The following is a 27,558-nucleotide window of genomic DNA, read 5'->3' as shown; positions in this document are numbered from 1 at the left end:
AATATAGTGCATATAGTAATACACATTATCAATAAGCCTAAGAAAAATTCTCACAGAAACCTACTATATAATGATTTCTTCATTTTATAAATAAGAAAAGTGAGGGTCAAAAAGGTTAAATTGTAGTACCCAGGTGACTCGGTTAAGCATCTGACTCTTGATCTTAGCTCAGATCTTGATATCAGGGATGTGAGTTCAAGCCCAGCATTGGGCTCTGCGCTGGGTGTGAGGCCTATTTAAAAAAAAAAAAAAAGGTTAAATCACTTTCTTACATGAATAAGGACAAAGTTGAGATTCATCCTTCTAACTTTGGACCCAGACTTCCTGCCTTCTCATGCTGATGACTGAGGAAACCCAGGTGGCTGCCACTTAGATAAGGGCTTTCTGTGGCTCACCCTTGTAGTCAAGAGTTCTTGCAATTAGAATGAGAAATATTCTCCATTCTCTGAATACCAGACCCTCCCTGAATTTAAATTAAATTGTATTACTCAGTTATTGTTTGCTTCAAAATAGAGCATACTTTTTTTCATTATTTATTTATTTATTTTATTTATTTTGAGAAAAAGAGAGAGAGCACTCCTGCACTAGTGAGGGAGGGGCAGAGAGAGAGGCAAAGAGAGCATCCTAAGCAGGCTCCACGCTGTCAGCACAGAGCCAGACACAGGCTTGATCCCATGAACTGTGAGATCCCATGAACTGTGAGCTGAAATCAAGAGTCAGCCAACTAACCAACTGGGCCACCCAGGTGCCCCTCCTTAAGTTTTCAATGTTAACAAAGTGGGGTGCCTGGGTGACGCAGTCGGTTAAGCATCTGACTTTGTCTCAGGTCATGATCTCGTGGTTCATGAGTTCAAGCCCCACATCGGGTTCTGTGCTAACAGCTCAGAGCCTGGAGCCTTCTTTGGATTCTGTGTCTCCCTCGCTCTTTGCCCCTCCCCTGCTCGTGCTCAGTCTCGCTCTCTCTCAAAAATAAAAACGTTAAAATGTTAAAAAAAATGTTAAAGTAAATACAGGTTCATCTTTATTAAGGAAAAATGTATTTTAAGTTGTTCTTCATTGGAGAATGTGTCTTAAGATAGTGAATATTTTGTTTAATCAAACATTTAATCTAGAAGTGACATAAGGAATATTTTTGGTGACTTTCATACATTTATCTCTTAAGTTATCCTCTCCATGCATTTAAATATAATTGCTATGTTCAGGCTTTAAATATTTAATGCAGTGGTAATCCTTTCTGCTCTCTACCTCCCAGATATGACCATAAATTCAAAGCACATTCCCATGGTAGAAACTTTCTGACTTATTCATTAGGGCTTTTTACACACAAGCTAGAAGTCAATAGGATGCCTTAAAATTTTTCATTTGTAATATTGTTTCTATCATATTTAAAAAGAAATTGCAATTTTTATCTAAAGAAAAGGTATGACTAGTTTGTTTCAATTTTAGATAGTGTTGGGAAAAAAACCTCATTTTTGATTGCATGACTGGGAGAAAACACAATACACAGAAATGGGCTTTAGTGTTATAGCCACGGATCATGATTTACAGTCACTTTTCCTCCCCAAACCCCAAGAAATGTGTTACCACAATTCTCGTGAGTAATGGAAGCCCTTGTTTGGGCATAACAGATTCTCCAGGGGTTGTTTTTCTCTTTAACTAATTTTCCTAGTGGATTCTGATGAGCCCCCCTCCCAAAAGACAAGGCCTGGTACATTAGTGCTTCTCAAACTTGGACATGAACAACCTTGGGCTGTTACAATGCAGATGCTGCTTCAGTCAGTTTGAAGTGGAGCCTGAAATGCTGTATTTCTAAAGAGCTCCCATGTAATGCCCATGCTGCTGATCCATAAACCATACTTCTCAGGGCAAAGCAGTATAACCACCTCCTAGTTCTTAATCAACAGTAGATACTGCACATCTGTGAACCCCATTATGGGCTTAATACATTTGTGTTTATCTTGTCTGTGATTGGGTTCTATTCTGCTTTTATGGAACTTCCTCCAATCAAAGGGGGGCAATTAAAGAACTTATGGATCTATTTGCCACAATTATTAAGCATTCTGTGTAGTGTTTCCTGCAAATATCTTTCTTGTAAGTGGAAAATCGGGAATGGTGACAAGAAGGAAGAGAATGAGAACGGTTTTTGCATGCTGGTCAGCAATGGCAGCAATAATCTCTACATTGACCTAATGGTAGAATAAGTGAAGTTGCTGACGAATTGCTCTAACTTCCTGTGAGCTCCCATCCTTCAGTGGGACCTGATCCCTAGAAATGTGGTGCTTAGGTGCTGTTCCATATCTGGTTTATTGTCTCCAGGTTGTCCTCCCTTCAAAACTAGCTCTCATGGTTCAATTCGTAAGTTTCTTTTTTTAACAATTATTTTGTACAAGGTGGTCTAAGCACTGAAAAGGAATCAAAAGATTGCCACTCTTAATCTGTTTAATACTTATCTAGAAAAAAAATTAAACGAGTTGCAAAAATAAATAATGAAAAATTTCAAGAACAGCTCTGTATTTTATTTCATCAGAGAACACAAGGCAGTACCTAGAGGCTCAGCATTAGAGGACACCTTGATGAGAAGATCATCAAGTTCAGTTTTTATTCAGCAGTGAACTGCCCCTGTGACATTACAGGCAATTGTTTTTTCCAGCCTCCAAGTTGTCTCAGTCACAGAAGGCTCACCAAGTCCCAGAGTAGCCCATGCCAACATTAGTGAACTCTTAATTATTAGAAAGTTCTAATTTACACTGGATTGTTCCTTCTATTAACCATCAGATATATACCCTTAGTTTTGCAGAAGAAGAAAAGCTATGGTCTGCTGGAGAAGACTGGGAAGACTTTTCAGAAGAGGAGGCATTTGGGAAAAATCTGAAGTTCTGCTGGAATTTAGGGAGGTGGAGAGAAGTGTGGAGGGCAGCATTCTCTTGAGCTATCCTTAAAGTTTAGAGCTACTCTTCCTAATTGTTATTCTGGATCCTTTCACTTATCCCCAGTGTTAAGGAATGACTCTGTTCTAAACACTGAAAAGCCATCAACAATATGTCAGATGCCTTGGTATCATTTCATAGAAGATATTTGAGAAAATGAATAGAGAAACTTTTCAGATTTTCCTCATTTATAAAGCAGATGATTATCCACCCACTACTGCTAGGCCTGCTCTAATGTAATTCTGAAAGGCCAGATTTATCCAGAGTGTAAAGGAAGTGGGCAGACACACAGCTGTTGTTTGGAGAATAGTACTGGTGTTGAGGTGAAAAATTATAATGGCTGAAGACACGAAGTAGAGGCCTTCAGGGGGAACAACTTTAAGCCATGTGGGTTAACTTTGTTGGGGGAAACCATAGTGGTCAACCTTCTGTTACCCATTTGGATAGACAGCTCCTATTTAAAGCCGTGAACCCACATTTGAATTTTATGCAAGGCAGAAGTCTTCTGGGCTTCTCTTTGTATGGAGAGCAAAGTCACCAGAAATGCAATTCAGAATATAAATCACAGGGTACGTATACATAAGGAAATGTCTGCTTTAAAAGGTCAGATGGTCTTCTAGAATAAAGAGCCTCTCCCATTGTGTTTATCCAATCAAGCAGCCCCTTCTATAAAACCCAGGGTTTTCTAAGCCCTATTTTTCCAAACGTTTAAAGGTAATTTCCTTCCCTTGTCTATTCTTACAACTTTTTAAATAAATCTAAATTCATTCTAAAATGCACTGAGACACAGAGCACATAAAATCCAAGGTCATATTACTCAACTTCCAGCTTATCTACATTTTGTACAAGGAGGAACAATAGTTAAAAGTTCTAACTTGGAAAATTCTCTTTAAGACTTTACAAGAATGCAAACTTGTGTAAGAAAAGTCAGAAGTCCTCCAAAGACTGCTGTTCTGGGATAAAGTAATTTTTCTTTGCTTTGTGTGTGTGTGTGTGTGTGTGTGTGTGTGTGTGTATGCTTTATTCTTTTCTCCTTCAGAACCTAAAGGTTAAAGAACAATGTTGTTTTACAATGGGACCTGACTCTAAGAAGCCTGGGCTGGGTTTGTTTTTCTGGAATTGGCCTTGTCCTCTGGCAAAACAAAATTTAAAAATGATAAATACACAGCTGCCACTGTCTTGGATATAAACATTTCCAAAGCCTTTCAAACTTAAAACTCAAACTGATAGTTGCCCAAAGTGTTCTTAAATTTTGTCTGTGTTCCTAAACCACCTCTTGTTTTCAGTGCTCTATACAATTACTGAGCTATTTGCTGAGATTAGGCAAGGTGATAATTGTACCTAAATCATAAACATATTTGGTTTAAAGTTTTGACACTTAGTTGTTGTTGCCCTGATGACACAGCAAACATGCAGAATGGATGAGAGACACCATGAGGAATAATATTAAATATTAAATTTAGGAATAATATTAAATAAAGGGGTTAATGTAAGTTTTCTTGATGGGTTATAAAATGGAAGTAGATATGTATAAATTAGATAAATTCAAATCATTAAATATTTATCAGGCATGAGTAAAAAATGAGCATACACTGGCAAAAAAAGAAAACTAAATGTGACATGGTCTTAGGTCTTAAAGAGCTTATAATTAAGAAAGATACAAGTAAATGTTTAGTTAGCTGTCAAAAACGAGTGAAAAGATGTGCTGATTGGTATTTACTTGAAGAGTCCTTTTATGACTATCCCAAATAATTTCTCTGTAGGTTCTGTGCATAATAAAGCAAAACAAGAAACCCAACTCAATTATTTAAACCAGCTTGGTAGATGAATGACTACATCACATTAAAATGTTACTTTACTTTATATGACAATCATTATAGCTGGAAAAAATTCAATAAAATAATATGTATGGTATAATTAACCATTTTCCCTTTTACGCCATCAATCTCACTTCAAATACTTGTGTTTACTATATTCAAGTCTCCTTGCCATGAGATATGAAGAATAAAAAGAAGCTTTAAAGCACACTGTTGGTCCTCAACGAGCTTTCAGTCTGGTTAGACAGAGAGAGGGGCTTTCCTCATGCAACATAAGTATAAGAATCACAGAATTCCAAAGGAGGAAGAACTGATTTGCAGCTAAAGTTGTCAGGTATAGAACAGGGAGAAGATCAAAGAATTGATAGAATTTTGATGAGAGGGAGGGGTTGAATATTCAGGTGAGAGAATGCCAAGAATTTAGGGGCAAAAGTGGCAAAGAGCAATTTTAGTGTAAAGGAATGTGTTAGTTATGTTAGACTAAAGAGTCCCTTCCTGTGATTCATGGAACAAAAGACCAGAATGCCATGTTGAGGCCATATTATGAAAGTTTTGAATACAGGCTGGAGTTTGGAGTTTGTACTTTATTCTATAACCACAAGAGTTCCATGGAAAGATTTTGAGCAAGTGGTGTTATTAAACATCAGTGTAATAATGTCAGTTTAATACGATGATTCTCAGAGTGATCACCTTGAATGGAAAAGAAACCACAGGCAAATACTTATGTAAGAGGCTGTGGCATTAGTCTAGTGTGAGTTGATAAGGATCAGAATCCAGAATCAGGTGGAAGTTAGAAATGGACAGACTAAATCTGTGTGTGTGTGTGTGTGTGTGTGTGTGTGTGTATGTTTTCATAGAGCACTTAGCATATTTTTATAAATGAATAATATAATAAAAACTCCAAAACTAAATTTACCGATAATCTTCATTGTGGATGAGCAAACATTAGTGGAATGATTATTAAAAGTGTCCTATACAACACTACTACAGGAATTCTTTATCTGCATGATGTTATGAGTCCAGCCCAGTTATACTTGTGTTCCCTATGTAATTTTCCAAGTAAGACATTCCACTGAGAGTTTAGTCCTAGGAAAACTTGGTGTACTTTCAAGGAACTGGAATATTTCCTTCCTTCTTTTCTTCCTATGAAGCTCAGGCAACCTTCTCTGAATGCCTGTAGGCTCCACACCAGGCTTTCAGCTTAACCACTGCAGCTGTGTTGACTTTAGACTGTAATCTCTGTTTTCTTCCTTGTTGTTAACTCTCCTCCCCTCTCTTGTCATTACTCTTCACTAATCTTACAGTCTTGGTTTCTCCTCTTCCCTCTGTAAGCTTCTCTAAATGATTTTTCAAAGAAACAAAGGATAAGGACGTTTAATATGTGCCAGTAGCTTTCCTCCCTCTGTCTCTAGCCTCAGTTTTCTCCCTGAGCTCCAGCACAGCATTTCTACTTCTTGCTTGTATTTTGCCCAGCCTCTAAACAGATGGTACCATCTAGCATCTCTCTTATGTCCAACGTCCAACAATATTCAAATGTGATCTTTGAACCAACAGCAGCAGCACCACCTGGGAACTTTTCAGAAATGCACATTCTCAGGCCTCACCCCAGAGCACTGAACCAGAAACTCTGAAGGTGGGTCCCAGCAATCTGTGTTTCAATTAGTCCTCCAAGGGATTCAGACACATGTTAAAGTTTGAGAACCACTGTTCCAGAGAATATGCTCGTTTCTCTGTCCCAGTCTATGTGGTTCCCTAACTCATGGTGTCTCTCATCCATTCTGCATGTTTGCTCTGTCATCAGGGCAAATTCTTTATACACGTTTCAGAATAAGTATAAATTCCTAAAGAAGCTTATCTGATTGGTGTAGCTAATTATTGCCCTTACCACAGTTAGTATTTATGAGCATCCCACCCCAAGATCACTGGCTGGCCCATGCTTGAGCCACTCTTGGGTTACCTGTCAGTGGCCAGCTCAGCTAAAAAACAAAACAAAACAAAAAACAAAACAAAACAAAACTGAACCCAAACCAGACTAATACTGCTTTCCTGAGAAGATGGCAGCAGATACACCAGAAAGAGGACCGCTTCTGTCCGATAAATTAATCTTTAATTAAACTGATGTAAGCAGTATGTCTTCAGCAGAGGACTAGTGGGGATTTTCTTAGTTGTATAACCTGGATTTCAGGGTCCTTTTAGAAAAGACAAGAGGCAACCATTACAGCTTGACACCATTGGAGATAGAGGCAAGGAGGTCTCCCTGCTGATACTTGAAGATGGTTCAAGTCAGCTTGAGATGAAAGATCCTATGATAAATTGTAACGTGGACAAGGACCCAATTCGCAAATTACACAGGTGCCATCCAATCTGTACTCTTAAAGGAAACGTATTACTAGATGTTTACATTAGCGTGTCAATATACTATTCCCTTTCTTTATTTCTTAAATGAAGAAACACTTTATACTTCCAATTATAGTGATAACCTGAGAAATTGGTTTAAAGTCCTCAAGTTGCTGTATTAGGGGCAACAAGTAGCAAGGAGGGAATGAGTTTAAGTAGAAATCTCTCATTAAATTGAGGTAGAAAATAGAAGGGGGTAAGTTCTCAAAGTTTTGCATGGTAGCAAACTGAAGAAACAAGTATTCTCGCAAATAGAATATTTGCAATAAAAAATAATTGCAATAGATAATTGCAAATAAATTTATTTATAATTGCAATATAATATATTGCATATATTTATTGCAATATAATAATTGCAAAAAATAATTGCAATAAAAAATAGATGTGTTTCAAAGATTTATTCTATCATAATTTGAAAGATGTAGTGGGGCGCCTGGGTGGCTCAGATGGTTAAGCGGCCGATTTTGGCTCAGGTTATGATCTCATGGTTCACAAGTTCAAGCCCGGCGTCGGGCTCTGTGCTGATAGCTCAGAGCCTGGAGCCTGCTTCAGATTCTGTTTCTCCGTCTCCCTCTGGCCTCCCCTGCTCATCCTCTGTCTCTGTCTCTCTCTCAAAAATAAATGGAAAAAAAAACATTAAAAAAAAATAAAGATGTAGCTATAACTGGGATCAGGGCAGTTTTGTTCTACATTTGATTAGGAATAAAAATAAAACAAAAACAAAACAAAACAAAAAAAACAGAAAAAGTATTGATTAGGCATTAATGCGATACTCAGTTCCTACCAGGAGGGTGTTTTGTTTTTTGGTTTTTTTTGTAACCTACTTGAAGAATCAAGGTTAATTTAACTTTTGGTATCTGAAGCAATACCCAAACAACAAGATAATAGATGGTTAAGTGCTAAATTACATTATCCTTGATGTGTTTCTTTGTACACTCTTGGAATCTCATCTCTTCTGACTTTATCTAATAACTATGTAGGTCAGTGTTTCTCAGTCTTGAGTAATGCAGAGATAGACTGTTGTAAAAATTTTTCACATTCCCTCAGTATGGAATCAAAGTATTTTATTTTTTTACCAAAACATGTATCAATCTAAAAATAGGCACATACCACTTAACCTTATGATTCTTAAACAACTATGAAAAACAAATCTACAAGTCAACTACAGAAAAGCTATACAGCCCATAGCATTTAAACTAATTGAGGGGCATGGATAATGTTTTATTGAAGCAAAAATCATACTCCAAGCCTGAGCATGGTTTTGCTTAAAGTACAGCTTTCTTTGCTATCCACAGGTCTTAGTCTGAATCACATGATGACTCAGCTCTCACCTCTTTATTCAAACTACTGTGAAACTATCCGTTATATACTTCCTGTGGGTTTTTGTTTTGTTATTTTTTGTTTTGTGACTGAGATTTGTACAAACACATCGTGTATTAACTCTGCTTGTGGTATTTTCTGTTTGGCAATGGTTAATAAAGTGCCATGTATTGTCAACTTGAAATACAAATTAAAAAGTGAGAAATAAAATTTGGGGCGATTTGGTGTAGGGTGGCCAAATTTTGTTTGACTACTTTTAAAAGATTGTCATAGATTTGAAGATATGAAATCCTCATGAAAAGATATTTTAAAATCCTCATTAAAAACTGAGGGCAGCTGTGAAGCATGTGGTGCCCCAGCCACCAAAAGACAGCACCCAACTCTCAGTTCCTGTAGGGTTTGTTCAGCTGCCAAGAGCTTCCCAGTCCACGGGCTCATCCTCCACGAGTGCCCACATTCAAGGACCGATGGAGGCAGTGGTGTTACAACTTGGCTATTTCACCTGAACAGGGACAAGTCTTGAAGGGCCACAGATGCTCCAGTTTCCCCATGGACTTGGCGGAGGCTTTGTTGGCCTGTGCTACAGTTCCATCTTGCCCTCCTGATGCTGCATTCCTCCTCTCTTCTGTTAGTGATGATCCTTAATAAATACCCTGCATGCCAAACTCCATTTCAGTGTCTATTCAGGAAAATCCAGTCAACAAGCACTCTTGAGAATCTCCCTGAGGATCACTGAGGAGTAAGAAAACCTCTTCCGTAGCCCCGATTCTTCTTGCAAGGGTCTAGTCTCCGATTTCAGCTTCCAGTTGTATACTCTCACCAGTACTTGAAATCAACGGGTCCAAAGCTGACACATAACCCATCTCTTGGGCTTGTGCCTCAGAGAAACTTGTGGATTCCCCCCCGCCCCGTTTTATAATCTATTTAATGGCACTACCATTGTATTCCCACAGGATCCAAACTTGAGAGGTAATGTTTATTCCTCACACATCTTGCTCTATACAGTCTATTATTCATGCTTCTTAACACAGGAAGAACTTTACTCACTTCTCCAGGGATTCACTCCCTTCTAAACAAGGGATGCTGTTGAAATTATAATGGAAACGTTCACTTTGCTCTTGGGATATCTGTTCCCTTCAGTAGTTTTCACTTTCCTTTCTCTTCGATTCCATAAACTTTAAAACACACAACGATTTTTTCTTGTAAAGGATATGTATGCAAAGTTCCAACCCACAATCATCTACTTATTTTGGAATGCAATATGTTGGCTCCCCTATCAAATACAAGAATGATGCTTTGAGAGGATGGCAGCAAGTGCCAAGGCCTTCACTTTTCCTCCTGCAATTAAGATTAGTGCAGCAGAGTCATTAAAAAATTTTTTATTTTGTTTAAAATAAAATAATAAAATACAATTTTCTTTTCTTCTTTATCTTTTATATTGGTCTAAAGACTAAAGAAAACCAAATCTTGATAAATGCCAAAATGATAATTTTGTAGTACACAGACTAAAAACGTGTGAATGTTACAGTTTAGAAGTCTATGAAAACATACATACTTTTTAAAGTAGTCAACTCATTGAAAGATACTGATATTTAAAATGGAAGGTTGTGTTGTCAGTTGAAAATGAGAACCTGAGATGTTTGTGAGGGAGAAATTGTCAGGAAAGCAGTAGAACATTTCCTGCCCGTGGGTGCAATCTTGAGGATTTGTGATGGCCATGACGAACCCAACAACCATCACCACAGCACCGACAGGAAGCATGACACAGGCCATAATCTTATCTGAGTGTGTCCTCGGTTCTTCAGAGAGTTTCAGATAGCATGCTGATGGAATGATAAAAATTAGTGGAGCTGCACAGAGCACACCCTGCATATTGAAAACAAGAAATAACAATATGTTACTGAACGGAGCATTCCTTGGACAGGTTTAAAAAAACATTTACAAAATATATTTGTCATTGTACATATTAAAAGTTTAATAGGTTTAGTTGAATCAAACAAAGGAAAGAAAAATAATCCAAGGGAGACTTAGGAATAGGTTTTCCCCTTTCTGATAATGTGTTTACAAATGAGAATAGTAAAATAACATAATAGTATATCAGACTAAGAAAAACATGATCAGAAAATAATAATTTAGAAAATAAAGCAGATGGCAAGGTCAATTTCTGGCAAACTCTTGAAACATCCCATGTTTTCAGTCACATCATATTTCCTTATACTCATTATCTCAAATTACTGAGTACTTACGATGCTGTTCAAATATGAGAGGTCTATTTGTCATTTGTGTACAAGAGGGGACTATTGGGAAGTGTGTAGGGGATATTATCTTTCCTCTTTTTTCATTGTGTATGAAAGTAGGTGCCCCTTGGAATAAAAAAAGATAACTATCACCCGAGGGCACTTAACATGAAATAACATTTCTAAATTCTCTTTCAAGTAAAACCAAACACGTTAATTACTCTAGAAAATTGACAGAACTAAATGACTATGACTCATTCACCCTCCCCCACATTAGCTTATGGGTAAGTCCAACCTGAGGGGGCATGTCAGATTGAAAATTATGGGCAGTAGTGTTGTCTATTATAAAAATGCCAAGAGTTATTGACTTAAAAGAAAAGATACTTTCCCCTTGAGGCTAAATATGCACTAGACACTAACGCATGAAATAATGTTAAAATTTAATGCATTTTAGGCAATATAGAGTTTTTAAATTATACTAAATGGGAATTATATAGTAAACAAAATATAACACATATTACTAAGATATAACAAATATAATTACACAACAAAGGATACTCTCTTTAAATTTTTTTTTAACATTTATTTATTTTTGAGAGAGACAGAACATGAGTGGGGGAGGGGCAGAGAGAGAGGGAGACACAGAATCCGAAGCAGGCTCCAGGCTCTGAGCTGTTAGCACAGAGCCCCAGGTGGGGCTCGAACCCACAAACCACGAGATCATGACCTGAGCTGAAGTCAGATGCCTAACGGACTGAGCCACCCAGGCGCACCACAAATGACATTATCTTAAGCCATAAAACACAACTTTTAAAAACACACTCAATAGCAAATATGATATTGGTTTAGAATTAAAAGCTTTCCTTAAAATGTTTTGCTATATTTGAAACAGTTATAATGGAAATTTGTAAATACACAGAAAAGTGAAAAGAATAGTATAATGAAACCCTATACACCTATCACCTATGGTTTGACACATGATTTTAGCAGATTTTCCCCAGGGAAAAATCACAGAAAACTGATTTTGAAGCTGGATGATGTAAAAACAGATTATACCTTAAAACAGTTTTAGAAGAAATATTTTCTCAATATTATCATTTACTAAAATTAGTATTATACTAAGTACTATCCTCATACCAGAAATATTACGACTATGATCCAAAACTATAACCCTTTTTAAATTTTTTTCAAAAATAGAAGTGCAGAGAAATGAAATGAGACTATTCAGGCAGTATCTAAAAATTTGGAGATTAAGAGGGACCACACTTCCTGGAAAATACGTCTACAGTCAGAGATAAAGAATGAGAAAAGAGCGCCAAATTGTATTCTTTTTCTTTTCTTTTATACATTTATTCGGAGGGAGAGAGAGAGAGAGAGAGACTGAGCATGAGCTGTGGAGGGGCAAAGGGAGAGGGAGAGAGAGAATCCCAAGCAGGTTCCACACTCAGCACAGAGCCCAAGGCAGGCTCGATCTCACAAACCATGAGATCATGACCTGAGCCGAAAGCAAGAGTTGGATGCATAACCAACTGAGCCACCCAGGCGCCCCCCCGCCCCACCCCACATTGTATTCTAATACAAAATATAAGGACATTGTAATTTTGTCATTCATAGAACCTGCATAAAAATAAGTACCTACCAAGGTACACAGATATAAAGAATTAGTTTTCATTTGGCAAGAACTGAATGAATTACGGATTCCTTAGGCTGTATCATAACACTTGAAACTGACAATGTTTTTAAGTTATGAAAAATACTGTAGGGGCGCCTGGGTGGCGCAGTCGGTTGAGCGTCCGACTTCAGCCAGGTCACGATCTCGCGGTCCGTGAGTTCGAGCCCCGCGTCGGGCTCTGGGCCGACGGCTCGGAGCCTGGAGCCTGTTTCCGATTCTGTGTCTCCCTCTCTCTCTGCCCCTCCCCCGTTCATGCTCTGTCTCTCTCTGTCCCAAAAATAAAAAAAAAAATTAAAAAAAAAAATACTGTAGAACCCAGTCTGTGTTTATGATAATTATTACCCTTTGGTTTCTTTGAAAAAAAATTGAAAACAATGAAAAAGTAATTAAGATATAAATATATGTATGTGGGTATGGGGATGTGTATATGTACAGAGTCTCTTCTCTTTACAGGAACAAACGGGGAATGCCAATTCATCTGGAACTTCAGAGTGTTGAGAGTACTATCAGGATGAAAACCGCCACCAGCTGCTGCTAAGAAGCTGTCATCAGTCAGCATTTTGGGACTCTTCCAACCCTAACTTGCTGGGCAGTCCAAAGCAATGGGTGTTCTGTTTATGTTATAATTCTTAAGAGTTGAGAAAGTAGCAATTAGTGGGAAAACTATATAGCTGATGTTTGTACTGGAAGAAGTCCAGTTGGGTATCTTGTCTAGATAAGTTACTTTCTTAATATTTGAAAGCTCAGTCTTGCTAGAGGTTGTTGTTAGGACCCAAGACCATCAGTAGAATTACAGAGTGGTTCCATCTGCTCTATTCCCTGTAAATTCGTCCAGCTTCTTTGATCTATTTAATATAGGCTTGTGTGAGATATACACCACTGGCTTTGGAATAATTTTTGGAACTGCTTGACAGGATGTAAATATCATAACTGTTCGTTAAGGGAGAATAAGAGGCACCTAGATGGCTCAGTTGGTTAAGTGTCCGACTCTTGATTTTGACTCGGGTTGTGATCTCACGGTTAGTGAGTTTGAGCCCCATGTTGGGCTCTGCGCTGATAGTGCAGAGCCTGCTTGGGATTCTGTCTGTCTCTCTTCAAGGGACAATAAAATACAGCCTTATTTATAAAGGCAGGGCAGCACTATCCTTTGATAATGACACAGCTCACTCCAGGGCATTCTGGAGTTTGGTAAAGAAAATGACAGAAGGTGTTGATGATTTTCACTGGCAATTCAAATTGGAAAAGTATCTAAATTTTCCTACCAGAACAGAAACCTCTCAAATGATGCAAGAAAGCTGAAAACTAAACAAAAGAATGCTTATACGTCTTCTGAATTTCTACTTCATAATCAATTTGGACTCATGAAATGGATTCCTATACCTTAAAGAGAAATTCTCTCTAGCTCAGGAGGTCTTTGGCAGCTCCAACTATGCCTTGCTCACCCTGATGACTGTATCTCTCCACGTTTGCTCTCACTGGGTAATTGGCTTGCTTGCTTCCTTCTACTTTAAGCTGTACACAATGCTTGTTGGGCTGGTTACTCTGGCCACAGGCCCCAGCTGCTTCATCTTTTCTCTTTGTACTGCTGCAAGTAGAAACCCATAGGGCCCAATTACTGCAGATACCTCTTTTCTCTAATAGCAACATCAGTGCCAAGAAGCTGGATTTTTATTACCAAGAATGGGACTTACATTTATTTTATTTGCTTCTAAAATGAATCCTTTAAAATTGAGGGTGCATTTCCTTTGGAAAATACGTCATTATTGTCTACTGCCATAAAAACAATGTAATAAAAGGGAAGCTAAGCTCTAAATAGGGTTTTGCTTTTTATTAAATAACTAATATACCCCCAAATAATTTATCCTCTATTGTTTTAGTTACAGAAACAGCATTTCCCTAAATTTGCAAACCGAAGGTTTGATTCTATTACATTATCTCATCAGTGAAGATCATTAGTTTACTTAGTGATGATTCAGAAGCCACAGTAGAATTCTTAAAGTACAATTATTAACTAAGATAAAAGATATTAGTGAAACATCAATTTAGATGAAAAATTTCAGTCCCATTTTATTTCATCTGGTATTTATTTTAACCCATTATTAAAGTCTAACCATATATATATATTATGGATTACTCTTAACCTCACTTATAGGTAAATTCAGTGCATCGATTTTTAACTTAAAAAATGGATAGAGTGGGGTGCCTGGGTGGCTCAGTCGGTTGAGCGTCTGACTTCGGCTCAGGTCATGATCTCACAGATAGTGGGTTCGAGCCCTGCATCGGGCTCTGAGCTGTCAGCACAGAGCCCAGAGCCTGCTTCAGATTCTGTCTCTCCCTCTCTCTCTGCCCTTCCTTCCCCTGCTCATACTCTGTGTGTCTCTCTCTCTCAAATATAAACAAACATTTAATTTTTTTAAAAAAAATTAAAAAGAAAGTGGACAGAGAAATGAACTTACTGATTTTACGTAATTTAAAGGAAGTTTTTTAAAAAAATGTGGACTACAGAGTCTGAAAGCCTGTGTTCAAATTTAGATTCTGCACTTACAACTAGTGTGAACTATTAAAAAAAATTTTTTTTCATGTTTATTTTTTGACAGAGAGAGAGAGAGAGAGACAGAGCATGAGCAGAGGAGGGGCAGAGAGAGAGAGGGAGACACAGAATCTGAAGCAGGCTCCAGGCTCCAAGCTGTCGGCACAGATCCCAATGCAGGGCTCGAACTCACGGACTGCGAGATCATGACCTGAGCCAAAGTCAGACGCCTAACCGACTGAGCCATCCAGGCACCCCTGAACTATTTAATTACTCTATTTAATCACTCTGTGCCTCAGTTTCTTCATCTGTAAAACTAATACAGATCAAGGAAGATAATGCATGCAAAACACTTTGTACGGAGTAAATAATCAGTACATATTAGCTCACACTGTCATTCGGAAGTGGAACACAGCATACTTGAGGTACTTCCAAAGTGTTGCATGGTCCAGCCTACATTAGTTATTGAGAGAAATAACACCTCATCTGACTCTATTAAACATGACAAATGTCCACACAGAAGGGAGTTGAGTAAAGACCTGCACATGTTCTGCATGCCAAAAGACTTCTGTCGATTGAAAAAACATATGCTCAGGTGATCTACAAAAGAATGGAGATCCTCAATTTTATTACATTCTCACAAAATGCTTTATTTTTTTTTTTGCCCATCTCAGCTTTCCTTTTTTAAAGTTTTTATTTAAATTTCAATTAGTTAACAGAGTGTGATATTAGTTTCACGTATACGATATAGTGATTCAACACTTCCATACATCACAGGTGATCATTACAGTAAGTGCCCTCCTTAATCTCCATAACCTATTTAACCCAATTCCCTGCCCGCCTCCCCTATGGTGACCATCAGTGTGTCCTCTATAGTTAAGTCTGTTTCTTGGTTTGTCTCCCTCTTTTTTCCTCTTTGCTTGTTCTGTTTCTTAAATTCCACATATGAGTGAAATCAGATGGTATTTGTCTTTCTCTGACTTATTTCACTTAGCATTCTATTCTCTAGCTGCATCCATGTCATTGCTAATGGCAAGATTTCATTCTTTTTTATGGATACATAATACTCCATCGTATATGCATATCACATCTTCTTTATCCATTCATCAGTCGATGGACACTTGGGCTGTTTCCATAATTTGGCTATTGTAGGTAATGCTGCTATAAACATTGGGGTGCATGAATCCCTTTGAATTAGTGTTTTTATATTCTTTAGGTAAATACCTAGTAGTGTAATTGCTGGATCATAGGGTAGTTGTATTTTTTATGTTTTGAGGAACCTCCATATTATTTTCTAGAGAGGCTGCACCAGTTTCCACCAACAGTGCAAGAGGGTTACCCTTTCTCCACATTCTCGCCAACACCTGCTATTTCCTGTGTTGTTAATTTTAGCCATTCTGACAGGTGTGAGGTGGTATCTCCTTGTAGTTTTGATTTGTATTTTCCTGATGATGTGTGATGAGCATCTTTTCAGGTGTCTGTTGGCCATCATTTATATGTCTTCTGCCCGTTTTTTAATAGTGTTATTCATTTTTGGGGGTGTTGAGTTTTGTAAGTTCTTTATATATGTTGGATATGAACCCTTTATCAGATATGCCATTTGCAAATATCTTCTCCCATTCTGTAGGCTGCCTTATAGTTCCGTTGATTGTTCCCTTCGCTGTGCAGAAGCATTTTATTTTGACGTAGTCCCAACAGTTTATTTTTGTTTTTGTTTCCCTTGCCTCAGGAGACATATTTAGAAAGAAGTTGCTATGGGAAATATCAAATAGGTTACTACCTGTGTTCTCCTCTAGGATTTTTATGGTTTCAACTCTCACATTTAGGTCTTTAATCCAATATGAACTTATTTTTTTGTTTGGTGTAAGAAAGTGGTCCAGTTTCATTCTTCTGCATGTTGCTGTCCAGTTTTCCCAACCGCATTGGTTGAAGAGACTGTCTTTTTCCCATTGGATATTCTTTCCTGATTTGTCAAAGATTAATTGACCATATAGTTGTGGGTTCATTTCTTTAAAACTAGTGTAATTGTCTTGGGTTAGCACATCATAACAGACAACTTAGCACTCTTCTTTAATTGTCTTTTTATGAATAACTATATGTCCAGGTTTTTAAAAAGCTAAAGATCTAGAATCATGCTTTAAATCTGTAAAACGTTTTCTAAAAACAGCTCAGATATTGACCTTATAATAGACATTCACCCAATATTCTTCTCTGATTATTCTACAATACTAGAATGCTGCCTTAACTGCAAATAATTTTCAACATAAGTACAATAGGTACTCTTTAATGTAATTAAGTGCTTACAAATTTATTGTGCAAGTATCATGGAGATAAGCAATTAACAGAAAGTTATGGTCAAATTTACAAAAATAGATCATTGCTAAAAAATCAGTAATGTGTATATGCTTGCTTAACTTAAAGGGAACAGTTAGGCTATCAACATGTACTAAGTGATCAGGCAGTTGATAAACATATTTTTCATACCAAAATCCTACAATATTAAAAAAGCCCACACACAACCAAATATGAATTCAAATGAGACATCTAACAAAGTAAGAAATAACAGACCTGGGGATCATTATGTTGATCATATCCTCATCACAGATGAAAGATTAATGTCACTGCCAATACCATCATTTTTTGGTAACACTTAGTATCCTGGTGCTATGCCGATGAATACTCCTTATGTTCAGGAACGATTGTAGAAATAGTTCCTGATCTGTGATCCCAAGGGGCAATAGCCCATGCAGTAATTTGAGCACTGTGTTCTTAGTACTATGCCATATACTGTGGAGGATGGATGAAATAGCTAAGTATCATTCTTGTCTTCAAAGAACTTACTCTCTGGTAGGGAAGGCAAGCTTACAGACAGTTTAAACAACACACGATACATGATAACAATACACAAATCAAGTTAGTGCATTAAGGTAGTAGTCATCCACTTACATAGATCATAGATCAAGGTTGGAACATAAAATGATTTTGAATGAACCTAATAGTCTTTGGTTTATGCAAAATTGGGAAGTAGGTGAAAGTTACCTTTAATATTTGTGTATCTCTCCTATGAGCTTTCTTTCCATTGATGGTGGGATAGATCATTCCCGAGGATCCTGTGGTTTTGAGAAGCTGTCTACTCCTTACTTTTCATATATTCTGCTATAAGAACATCCCTAGTAGTGTATTTCTAACTGAATTCTCCACTGCTTTTGTCTGGAACTTCAAATCCAAATGGCATTTGGAGGGAACAGTGTCTTGCACAGACAATAATGCCTTCATCTATCCCTCAACTCTCAATAGAGTGAGTAAATAATGACTTGGGATTCCATCTGTAAAAGTCCGCCCTCCTTGTGGTGCATAATTAATAAATGCCAAGTGGTGGGATTCTGAGCAGAAATTCCATAAGGATTGTAGAAGAGGAAGATTAATGACTCTAAAGTGGTAGATCCATTTCGATTCACTTCACATCAGGTGGCATCATTGTCCCAGCTCCACAAAGTAGAACCAAGGAGTCATTCTCGATGTGTCCCTCTATCCCTCTTTGTCACCAAATCCTGTCAATCTTTTCTTATAAATGTTTTCTGGGAATCCATCTACTTTCATTTCTCTTCTTCATGACTTATATAGTAGCTGAATTTTTCATGTTTAATTGTGAGATTGTATGCTCTGTGAAAGCATGGATCCTTTCTGATTTCCTCCCATCACTGTATTTCAATTATATAGGAATAATATATATTTGATCAACAAATACATGAATTAGAAGTTGCACTAGATCTTAAATCTTTGTGAGATTTGGATGGAAATGAAAGGAAAATAATAATTATAGGAAAGAATATATATAAGCCAAAGGATGAAAGAAAGAATTAATATGGCTTACTCAGAGGCCCAAAATAAGATTGACTAGAGCTAAGGGTAGATTTGGGGAAGTAAATGGTAAATAGCTTTCCACAGAAGGCATGGGGTCAGATTATAGAGGCAACAGAATTTATGCCTGCTCTGGTAGGAAAGTAGACATTTTTAAGCATTATTATGATACACTGGAAGCAGAACTTAAATATGTGCTAGTTGAAGCAAAAAACCAGTATTAATTCAGATGTGGTATCACAAGCACCTAGATTTGGGAGATGGCAGTACAGATTACAAGGGAAAGGTCTAGAGAAGGAAAAAAAATATGTTATAGAAAAAGAACTTGGGCTGTGGTAAGTCAATGTGGGATATAACTCTTCATTCACACATATTTAATGAATCTCTCTAGACCTACTCTTACTTAACAAGGGAACTTCCAGATCCACGTAATATATAGTTATTTTTAGTAATATTTTTTAAATGTGTATTTATTTTTGTGAGAGAGAGAGAGAGAGGATGCGAGAGAGCAAGCAAGGGGTAGAGAGTGAGCAGGAGAGAGAGAATCCCAAGCAGGCTCTGCATTTTCAGTGCAGAGCTCTATGTGGGGCTCAAATTCACAAACCATGAGATCATGACCTGAACCAAAGTCAGATGCTCAACCGACTGAGCCACCCAGGCCCCCTAGTAATGTTTATTTATTACAGAAAATTAAATATGAGGGGTGCGTGGGTGGCTCAGTGGGTTAAGCATCTGATTCGTGATATTGGCTCAGGTCATGATCTCACTGCCATGGGATTGAGCCCTGTGTCAGGCTCCGTGTGGAGACTGCTTGGGATTCTTTCTCTCTCTCTCTCTCTCTCTCTGCCCCACTCGTTCTCTCTCCCTCCCTCTCTCTCTCAAAGTAAATAAATAGACATTAAAAAAAAAAGAAAATAAAATATGAAAAAGTGCTCCAAACCAGGGTGTCTCAACCTCAGCACAACTGACACTTTGGATTGGGTAATTCTTTATGATGGGGGCCGTCCTGTGCATTGTGGAGTCTTTGGCAGCATCCCTAGACCTTGCCCAATAGATGCCAGTGGTACCCACATACCCAACTGTGACAACCAAAAATGTTTGCTGAGTGAGGAAAAATTTCCCCCACTGGAGAACCACTGCTCGAAAAGTATATAGTCCGGGGCGCCTGGGTGGCTCAGTCGGTTAAGCGTCCGACTTCAGCTCAGGTCACGATCTCACGGTCTGTGAGTCTGTGAGTTCGTGAGTTCGAGCCCCGCATCGGGCTCTGGGCTGATGGCTCGGAGCCTGGAGCCTGCTTCCAATTCTGTCTCCCTCTCTCTCTGCCCCTCCCCCGTTCATGCTCTGTCTCTCTCTGTCTCAAAAATAAATAAACGTTAAAAAAAAAATTTAAAGAAAAAAAAAAAGAAAAGTATATAGTCCTATAGGGGTGCATGGATGGCTCAATCGGTTAAGCATCTGATTCTTGATTTCAGCTCAGGTTGTGATTTCATAGTTTGTGAGTTCAAGCCCCACATCAGGCTCTGTGCTGGCAGCATGGAGCCTCCTAGGGATTCTCTCTCTCCCTCTTTCTCTGCCCCTTCCCCACTCTCTCCCTCTGAAAATAAAAAAAATCAGTAAACATTTAAAAAAGTATATAGTTATATAAAGTAGACAATATCATCACTCTAATATTTATTATAACATAATGAACACATTTTCATTCCATTTCAGAAAGCGCAACCTTTGTTAAGGAAAATAGAACTTTGTTAAATGTAAACATTCTTTTTAAAGAGATTTTTATTGTTAGGATAGAAGGTGTAAATTTTAATTGTACTTACATTGAGCTCTAAAACTATTCCAAGGCAATCAATCAGCAATGACACAAGCATGGCTATGGTAATAATAACCACTGTTACAATAATGTGGAAGACCAATGAAAGATTCCCACCAAAAAACACATTGGCAACTACCTGCCAAATAAACACATTATTTAGAGAGGGATTCTCAGAGGCATGGAGGACTTATTAAGTAAGTATATCATATTATAGCATTTAGGACTATATAAAACACTACCAGTAAGGCAATCAATCAAATCTTAAGCCATATGAACATCCTATATTTTTGAAGTACTTGCACACATATGCATACACATTTCAACAACAAATATTCTTTGTTGAATTATTATATAGGCAGTAGGTTATCTTACAGCCTCAGAACATGGTATAATAATGTATGAAAAAAAACTATTTCTTAAGTGTAAGAATGATGTTGGGAAGTTACCTTAAAAAGTATGAGTTCAATAAGGCTGCCACTAATAGAAACTACAGATGCTATTTAGATTATTTGAATGAAAGTAGATTGTAGAGATTCAACCCATCTAAAAAAGCAAATAGTGATCAATTTATGACTGGATAAAATAATCAAATAGAATTTAGAACAGAAAGAGCTTTAGTTACTTAGATCCATCTTTCTTAGAGAGTAATTGGCTCTACAGCAATTCTGAAATATGCCTGTCTGACCTTGGCTTGAGATAGGGTTTGAAACACGGGTAGGATTTAGAGCAGAATTACAGACTGAGGCAACAATGTGAAAAGAGCAAAAGAGGTAAGAAGAACAGGAAAGATACCTATGGGAGACAAGGAGGAGACAGTCTGAACAGGGTTGACTCTGTGCAAGGGAACCTCTGAGACAAGAGTTGAAAATGGTAGAAGGTCAGATGCTAGAAATTCTTTTTTTTTAAATTTTTTAAATGTTTATTTGTTTTTGAGACAAGAGAGACAGAGCATGAGCGGAGGAAGGGGAGAGAGAGAGAGAAGGAGACACAGAATCTGAAGCAGGCTCCAGGCTCTGAGCTGTCAGCACAAGCCCGACGCGGGGCTCGAACTTACGCACTGTGAGATCATGACCTGAGCCAAAGTCGGATGTGTAACCGACTGAGCCACCCAGGCGCCCCTAGAAAGTCTTAATGAAGCCAACCCTCCAAGCTGTACTAAGTAATATTCCTAGATAAGTAGCATTCCCCACAGACTGGATACTGCCATACTCTGCTAATAATTAATGGGGATACTAATAACTTTTACTTATTCATGGTTTTACAATTGGTAATGTTTTTCCAAATATTTAAAATTCATTCTTGTAGATGCCTCTGACAAAATTCTAAGAGTAGAAAGTGCAGCAGGCTAGTGAGAGACATTCATTAGGGGTCTGGGCAGGCTTTCTGGCATCCTTTTATGTGGCTGGCTACTTAACCTATGAATAGAAATGGCTTTGACTGTGTGTGTGTGTGTGTGTGTGTGTGTGTGTGTAGACAGAGGAGAGAGAAAAAGGAAGTGAATGAATGAAGTATATCTGAGGTTCCTCTGCCTCGTTTTTGCTACCATGGCAGAGATCTTGATTTAGTTCTGTCTTCCTGTCATGGCAGCTAGAGAGGAAACACAAGTTCCAAGTACTGAAGACATAAGCTGTGCAGGTGGAGTGACTCAGATGGTCCATAAGCAGTTCACCAGAAACCACACGAGAATGTACCATCTGTTACTGCTGATCCAGAGATCAGATTTGAACCCAAAGTACTGGGCAGAAGCTAAAATAAAACCATTTCCTGCATCCAACAACAGCAAATACTTTACAGGCTCTTAGATTTTAAAAAGTCTTCATAAAAGTAAAGTTCAGTATACTTCTCTCTTATATTCAAGTTGGAGAACGGGCCTGTGATTTACACATTTGTAAGTGAGGACAAGTGCTAATTGTAAAGGACATACATAGTGCTTAATATTTCCCTATTCCATTTCCCTGAGCAGTTCCTTACCCCAGAAAAGGCGTAAGGTAGGCACTGGTCTTCCTCTAGAAGCCAGCCGATCAGTTAGTGTATTTAAAGCTCTGTGGCGTTTAGGCATTTCACTTCACACATTAGACCCATTCACATGGTGCACTGTGTAAACAGCCTCTAGGAATAGATCCTAAAACTAAGCCCTTTTCAGTGTGATTGCTGAAAGAACCACTGTGAAACAGGATCATGTTTTTCTGCTGACTCGTACAGTGGATTTTTCGCTGACTGTATAAGGGATTCCCAACAAGCCATGTTATCCAAGTTTACACAAAAAGAGTGAGTTCTTTTTTCACTTAATCATCCTTCACAAATCCACATATATATATATATATATATATATATATATATATATATATGTGTATATATATATATGTGTATATATATATATGTGTGTGTATATATATATGTGTGTGTATATATATATGTGTGTATATATATGTGTGTATATATATATGTGTGTATATATATGTGTGTATATATATATGTGTGTATATATATATATATGTGTTATATATATATATATATATATATATAGTACAAATACATCACAAAAACATATATATGTAATATACCATCTCTATCATTTTACATGGTGTAAAATAGAGATAAATATACTTGGATAAATATATAAATGAAATATATCTGTAAAACTAATGGCTTAAATTGATTTTGGTTTTCCATGTACAGTAAGATATTTTCATTTTTTAAAAATAACACAACTGATCAAAATCTGTTCCAAGGTGCCTGAATACATGTTGACTTCTAAAACAATCTTAGCAAAAGGACAATTCTGTAAAACATGTTTTAAATCTCAGTACTTAATTTCTCTGTAAGAATGTTTTTAAGGAAAAACAACTTAGTTTGGCCCTATTAAAGGCTGGCATTCATTTTGGAATGCAGTTGTATAAATATTTATACTTATGCTAATATAAACTAAACCACCAAACGTGATCTTCAAATCCAATTTTAGAAAAAAATAACTTGTAAGCATTTGAGTATGAAATTCTCTTTACACTGGTTGAAAAAGAAAATTTTATAACTTCTATTCCTCATCGTGCACTTGCAAATTTGCAGAATTAAATTATTTACAAGTCTTCCTGAATTAAATGTAGTAGAGGGATCAACTAGATAAAGTGTTGGAAAGGAATTGTGCTTACCTCTCTAGTCACAAAGCATTCAATTGGGTACGTTAAAATGACAGTAACTCCATAACAGAACCTTCCAAATGTTACCAGGTCATCGTTTCTGCAATAGTTTTCGAATAAGTCTCCTAGAGAATAATATAAAATAGATTTATTTCAACTGAATATTTGAGATAAACACCTAACAAATCAGATAATGGGTATTTATCATGTAAGTCGAGCTGCAGAAACTTCATTTAATCAATGGAACAGACTGCCAAGTCTAAATATAGCGTGTTTGCATTCGATAACTCTATAATTATTGACTGATATTAAAACTAGTACCTGTGCCAACTTGAAGATGATTTTATAACTAGTAGTTTTTCCCTTACTCTCATTGTTTGTTTTTAGTAGATCTGCCTTAAATTTGTATCAACATCTGAAAAATACTTTTATCCATTGTCTTCTGACACCTGAATCAACTCCCTAAATTCTTGTACACTGGTTTTATAAACTTGCTTCTGGTCTTTGTTTCTGGTAAATAAGTGACTTCGTTATTAAAAAAAAAAAAAAAGTATGTTAAAATAAACAAATTTCCTTTTGAAATGTTATTCTTAGATCAAGGGCAATCCTGAAAGGAAGAGTAGACCCGTACATCTGGGGAGCTGAATTTCCTGTAGACCACACTATAGGGTTCAATCACAAACCCCCTGTCACAGCAAGAATTTACCTTTCATGGTATCGGATCAACCTTGGTGTAAGAGCACTGATTTAAAACTGTGGAAATATGGTTATTTCTGAGGAAAAGCATTATATTTAATTAGTTCCACACTAAACAATGGACCATGTACACCTTGAACCAATTCTTTTTTAAAAATTTTTTTAATGTTTATATATTTTTTGAGAGAGAGAGACAGACAGACAGACAGACAGACAGCATGCACACGGGGGAGGGGCAGAGAGAGAGGGAGACACAGAAGGAGCTGTCAGCACAGAGCCCAACACGGGGGCTTGAACTCATGAACCGTGAGATGGTGACCTGAGCAGAAGTTGGACGCTTTAGCTGACTGAACCACCCAGGCGCCCCGGACCAATTCCTATTTCGACACTGTCTTTTCTCAGACATCTATGAAGAAATGGAGGGATCTAACAAGGGCCCAGAACTCATGGCGGCAAAAAGCTTCCCAGAACTGAAACAAACAATATTTGGGCCTGTTCATTTCCTAAATATAACATGCTTACATTTTAAAATTTTGGTCACGTTTTCCAATTAGACTGAACAGGATATCAGATCAAAGTCACACACTACCATACTGTTTAAAAAGAAAAGAAAACTGTATTTCTGTCCTTTTTTTTTTTTTTCTTTAAAAAGCTAAATGACTTGGCTCTGCCAAGACTCTAATGACTCTTCTCCCCTCCTCCTGTCAATTAGAACAAATGCACATTCCTGTCTAGTGTCCCTTAGGGCAGAAGGGATTAAACCACAGAGCAGTTGTGGCAGAGGCCTGTTTCAAGGTTGACTGAAAAGGTTCCACCATTCTGAGAAAAGAGGACTAAAAGTCCCTGTTCACTAATCTTCTCTACAAAATGGGCCCTGCCCCTTTTCAAAAGTGCCTGGAACATCCAGAGCAACCTGCAGTCCTTAGTGCCTCACAAGCTGAAATTTATCCACTAAGAGGGAAAAGAAAGGAAGCACGCAGCGTGCACAGATAAGACCAGATTTGCCTCAAATGAAACAGCCTGAAGGAACAGTGGCAGCTTATTCCAGCTTGAGTCTAAGTGTATTTTCGGGAATTATAGCTAGGTTAAAAAAACACAAAAACCCAAACCCAAACCAACCTGTCAGCATTGTTATATAAAGATTTAATTATATCTAAGCAATTACCACTAATAACAACATTAGGAAGGTGTGACTAAGATAAAGGATTTATGTCTTACAGAGAAGGCATTTAAAAAACCAAGGTTTTGTACAGACTGGAGCCTACAGGTCATTCACCTTGGCAAATGATACAGCAACAGTGATATATGGCAATGTTCTGAAACACAATTTTTATCAGGATGTTCACGATCACTTTGTTACTGCACTCTAATGGCATATGTGTGTATTATATTTTTGATGGCACTGGAATTATACTAACCACTTTGTTTTGAAGGCATTTTTACTTTTTTTCATTATTTGAAAAATGCCCGCCTATCATCATAGTCACCAGTAACCTCTATTTGAAACGATGACCATTCACTCAAGACTACCTAGTGTCATCTGACAACTAAGGGAAGAGGGTGTGGAGGATAAGAGACAGCTTTTAATGGGTCACACTTGACCAAAATGGGGTAGACAGCAAGAGAGAATGGAAAGAAAATTGGACTGGGAGTCAGGAAACTTGTTTTCTACTTTGTTACCATCCAGCTTGGGCAAGTTCCTTCACCTCTTTGTGTTCTAAGCAGGGGGTAAAACTAGTTATTCCACTTACCTTCATAGGGTTGTTTCAAGGTCAAATGAGATAATAGACCTGCAAAAGCTGTGACATGTTTGAATCACAGCATTTAGCGGGCTGTCAGATTACCCTGGATATTACACTACACGGAGGGGTGAACGCACAGGTCAAAGGAAGCAGAAGAGAGAGCCATTCGGTTGTTGGGCCTGGGTGAACAGGGAAAAGAGAAGTAAATTCAGTGTGGAGTGGTGCCCTGAGGGAGGAGGGAAGGAGGGGAGGGCTGGTTTTGTGTGAAAGATGATGTTCTGTGTTTAAGGTAAGAACAGGACAACTAAATAGGTATGTCCTGCAGGCAAGAGACTGGAAATGAAAGGCTAGGTCTGGACTAGAGTTTAAAACAAGGGCAATCTCCAGAGAATTTGTTCAGAGAAAAGAAGGCAACTTGCCTGAGTCAGTTAATGGAGGGGGTGGGGTGGGGGGAGAAGGGGAAAGAAGGTAGGAAAAAGCAGAGAGCAATCACTCCGGGAGTAAAAAAAAAAAAAATGAACAGAGTGAATGATGATATGATGGTGCTCCTTCTCCTATGGGAGAAAAGACAGGATGTTCAGAACCGTTAAGTGACTCACAGAGGTGCATGAGAATCAGAACCAGGAAGATTATTCACTTTGAAGATCAGGAAGATACTGATATTTCTGAAAGTGAAGCTGCAGGGGGTAGTGGGGAGGGAAGCCAGAATTCAAGTGCTTTTAAGTGAAAGCATGGAAGAAGAGAGAGAATGAACTACAGAAATAAGTTTAGCAGTTTAAAAGGGAGAGAATCACAAAACAGAAACAGCAGAGGCAGGAAGGTTGAGGAGAGAATGGGTAGAAGAGATTAGTGATACTTCGGAGTAGAACATTAGGTATAATTGTACCCAAAATGAGAAGTGACAGAACCACTCCATGTGAATAGCAAAATATGATGAGACTGAATCTCTCATTTTACCTTGGGTGTAGCCAGTAAATGTCAAGTATCCACATGTAGAAAAGAGAATACTGATCAATACAGAAGCCAAGGTGGAGACATGGATGATGCGGGACCACTTAGCTACTGTGGGATCTTCCAAAGAACCATAAACTAAGAAGCAGTTATGGTGGCAAATAAATGCTGCAAAACAAAACAAAACAAAACAAAACGAGCGTCATTAAAACAAACACTAAGGTTCTCTTTTTCTTCTGAAAATTCGGAGATGTATATGACTTTGGAATGCTACTGAAGTTCAAATACATTAATTTACTAGCTATGTCAGAAAATAACTTTCTAACGGCTTTAGGAATGAGAAATTTCACTCACATTAGGCTTATGTAGTCTCTTCATGTCACTCTTGATATAAACCAGGCCTATCCAACTTTTCTCTCCTATTTTCCATTTCCTACTGGCCTTCCAGTTTTAAGGGA

The 27,558-nt window shown here is 37.7% G+C and overlaps 1 protein-coding gene and 1 long non-coding RNA gene across 4 annotated transcripts in view; one reads left to right on the top strand and one right to left on the bottom strand.

Annotated features, from left to right (window-relative positions):
- Positions 1–3,040, top strand: part of LOC131503621 (uncharacterized) — a 70,461-nt gene extending 67,421 nt beyond the window's left edge. For both annotated transcript variants that reach the window (XR_009257491.1, XR_009257489.1), the window contains exon 6: positions 2,790–3,040. This is a non-coding gene — a long non-coding RNA (uncharacterized LOC131503621). The remainder of the gene's footprint in view (positions 1–2,789) is intronic.
- A 6,784-nt stretch (positions 3,041–9,824) lies between these two features.
- SLC38A11 (solute carrier family 38 member 11) overlaps positions 9,825–27,558 on the bottom strand; it is a 58,139-nt gene continuing 40,405 nt past the window's right edge. The window contains exons 9-12 of one of the 2 annotated variants that reach the window (XM_058715105.1): positions 27,107–27,268; positions 23,724–23,836; positions 20,579–20,710; positions 9,825–10,327 (exon numbers count right to left, since the gene is read on the bottom strand). In XM_058715105.1, the coding sequence (XP_058571088.1) occupies positions 10,034–10,327; positions 20,579–20,710; positions 23,724–23,836; positions 27,107–27,268 (701 nt within the window). In that variant the 3' untranslated portion in view covers positions 9,825–10,033. The remainder of the gene's footprint in view (positions 10,328–20,578; positions 20,711–23,723; positions 23,837–27,106; positions 27,269–27,558) is intronic. The other variant, XM_058715106.1, reaches the window with a different exon arrangement.

This window comes from Neofelis nebulosa, chromosome 2 (assembly GCF_028018385.1).
Source record: "Neofelis nebulosa isolate mNeoNeb1 chromosome 2, mNeoNeb1.pri, whole genome shotgun sequence".
NCBI classification, from domain to species: domain Eukaryota; kingdom Metazoa; phylum Chordata; class Mammalia; order Carnivora; family Felidae; genus Neofelis; species Neofelis nebulosa.
This window is presented reverse-complemented; position numbering and strand designations above follow the sequence as displayed.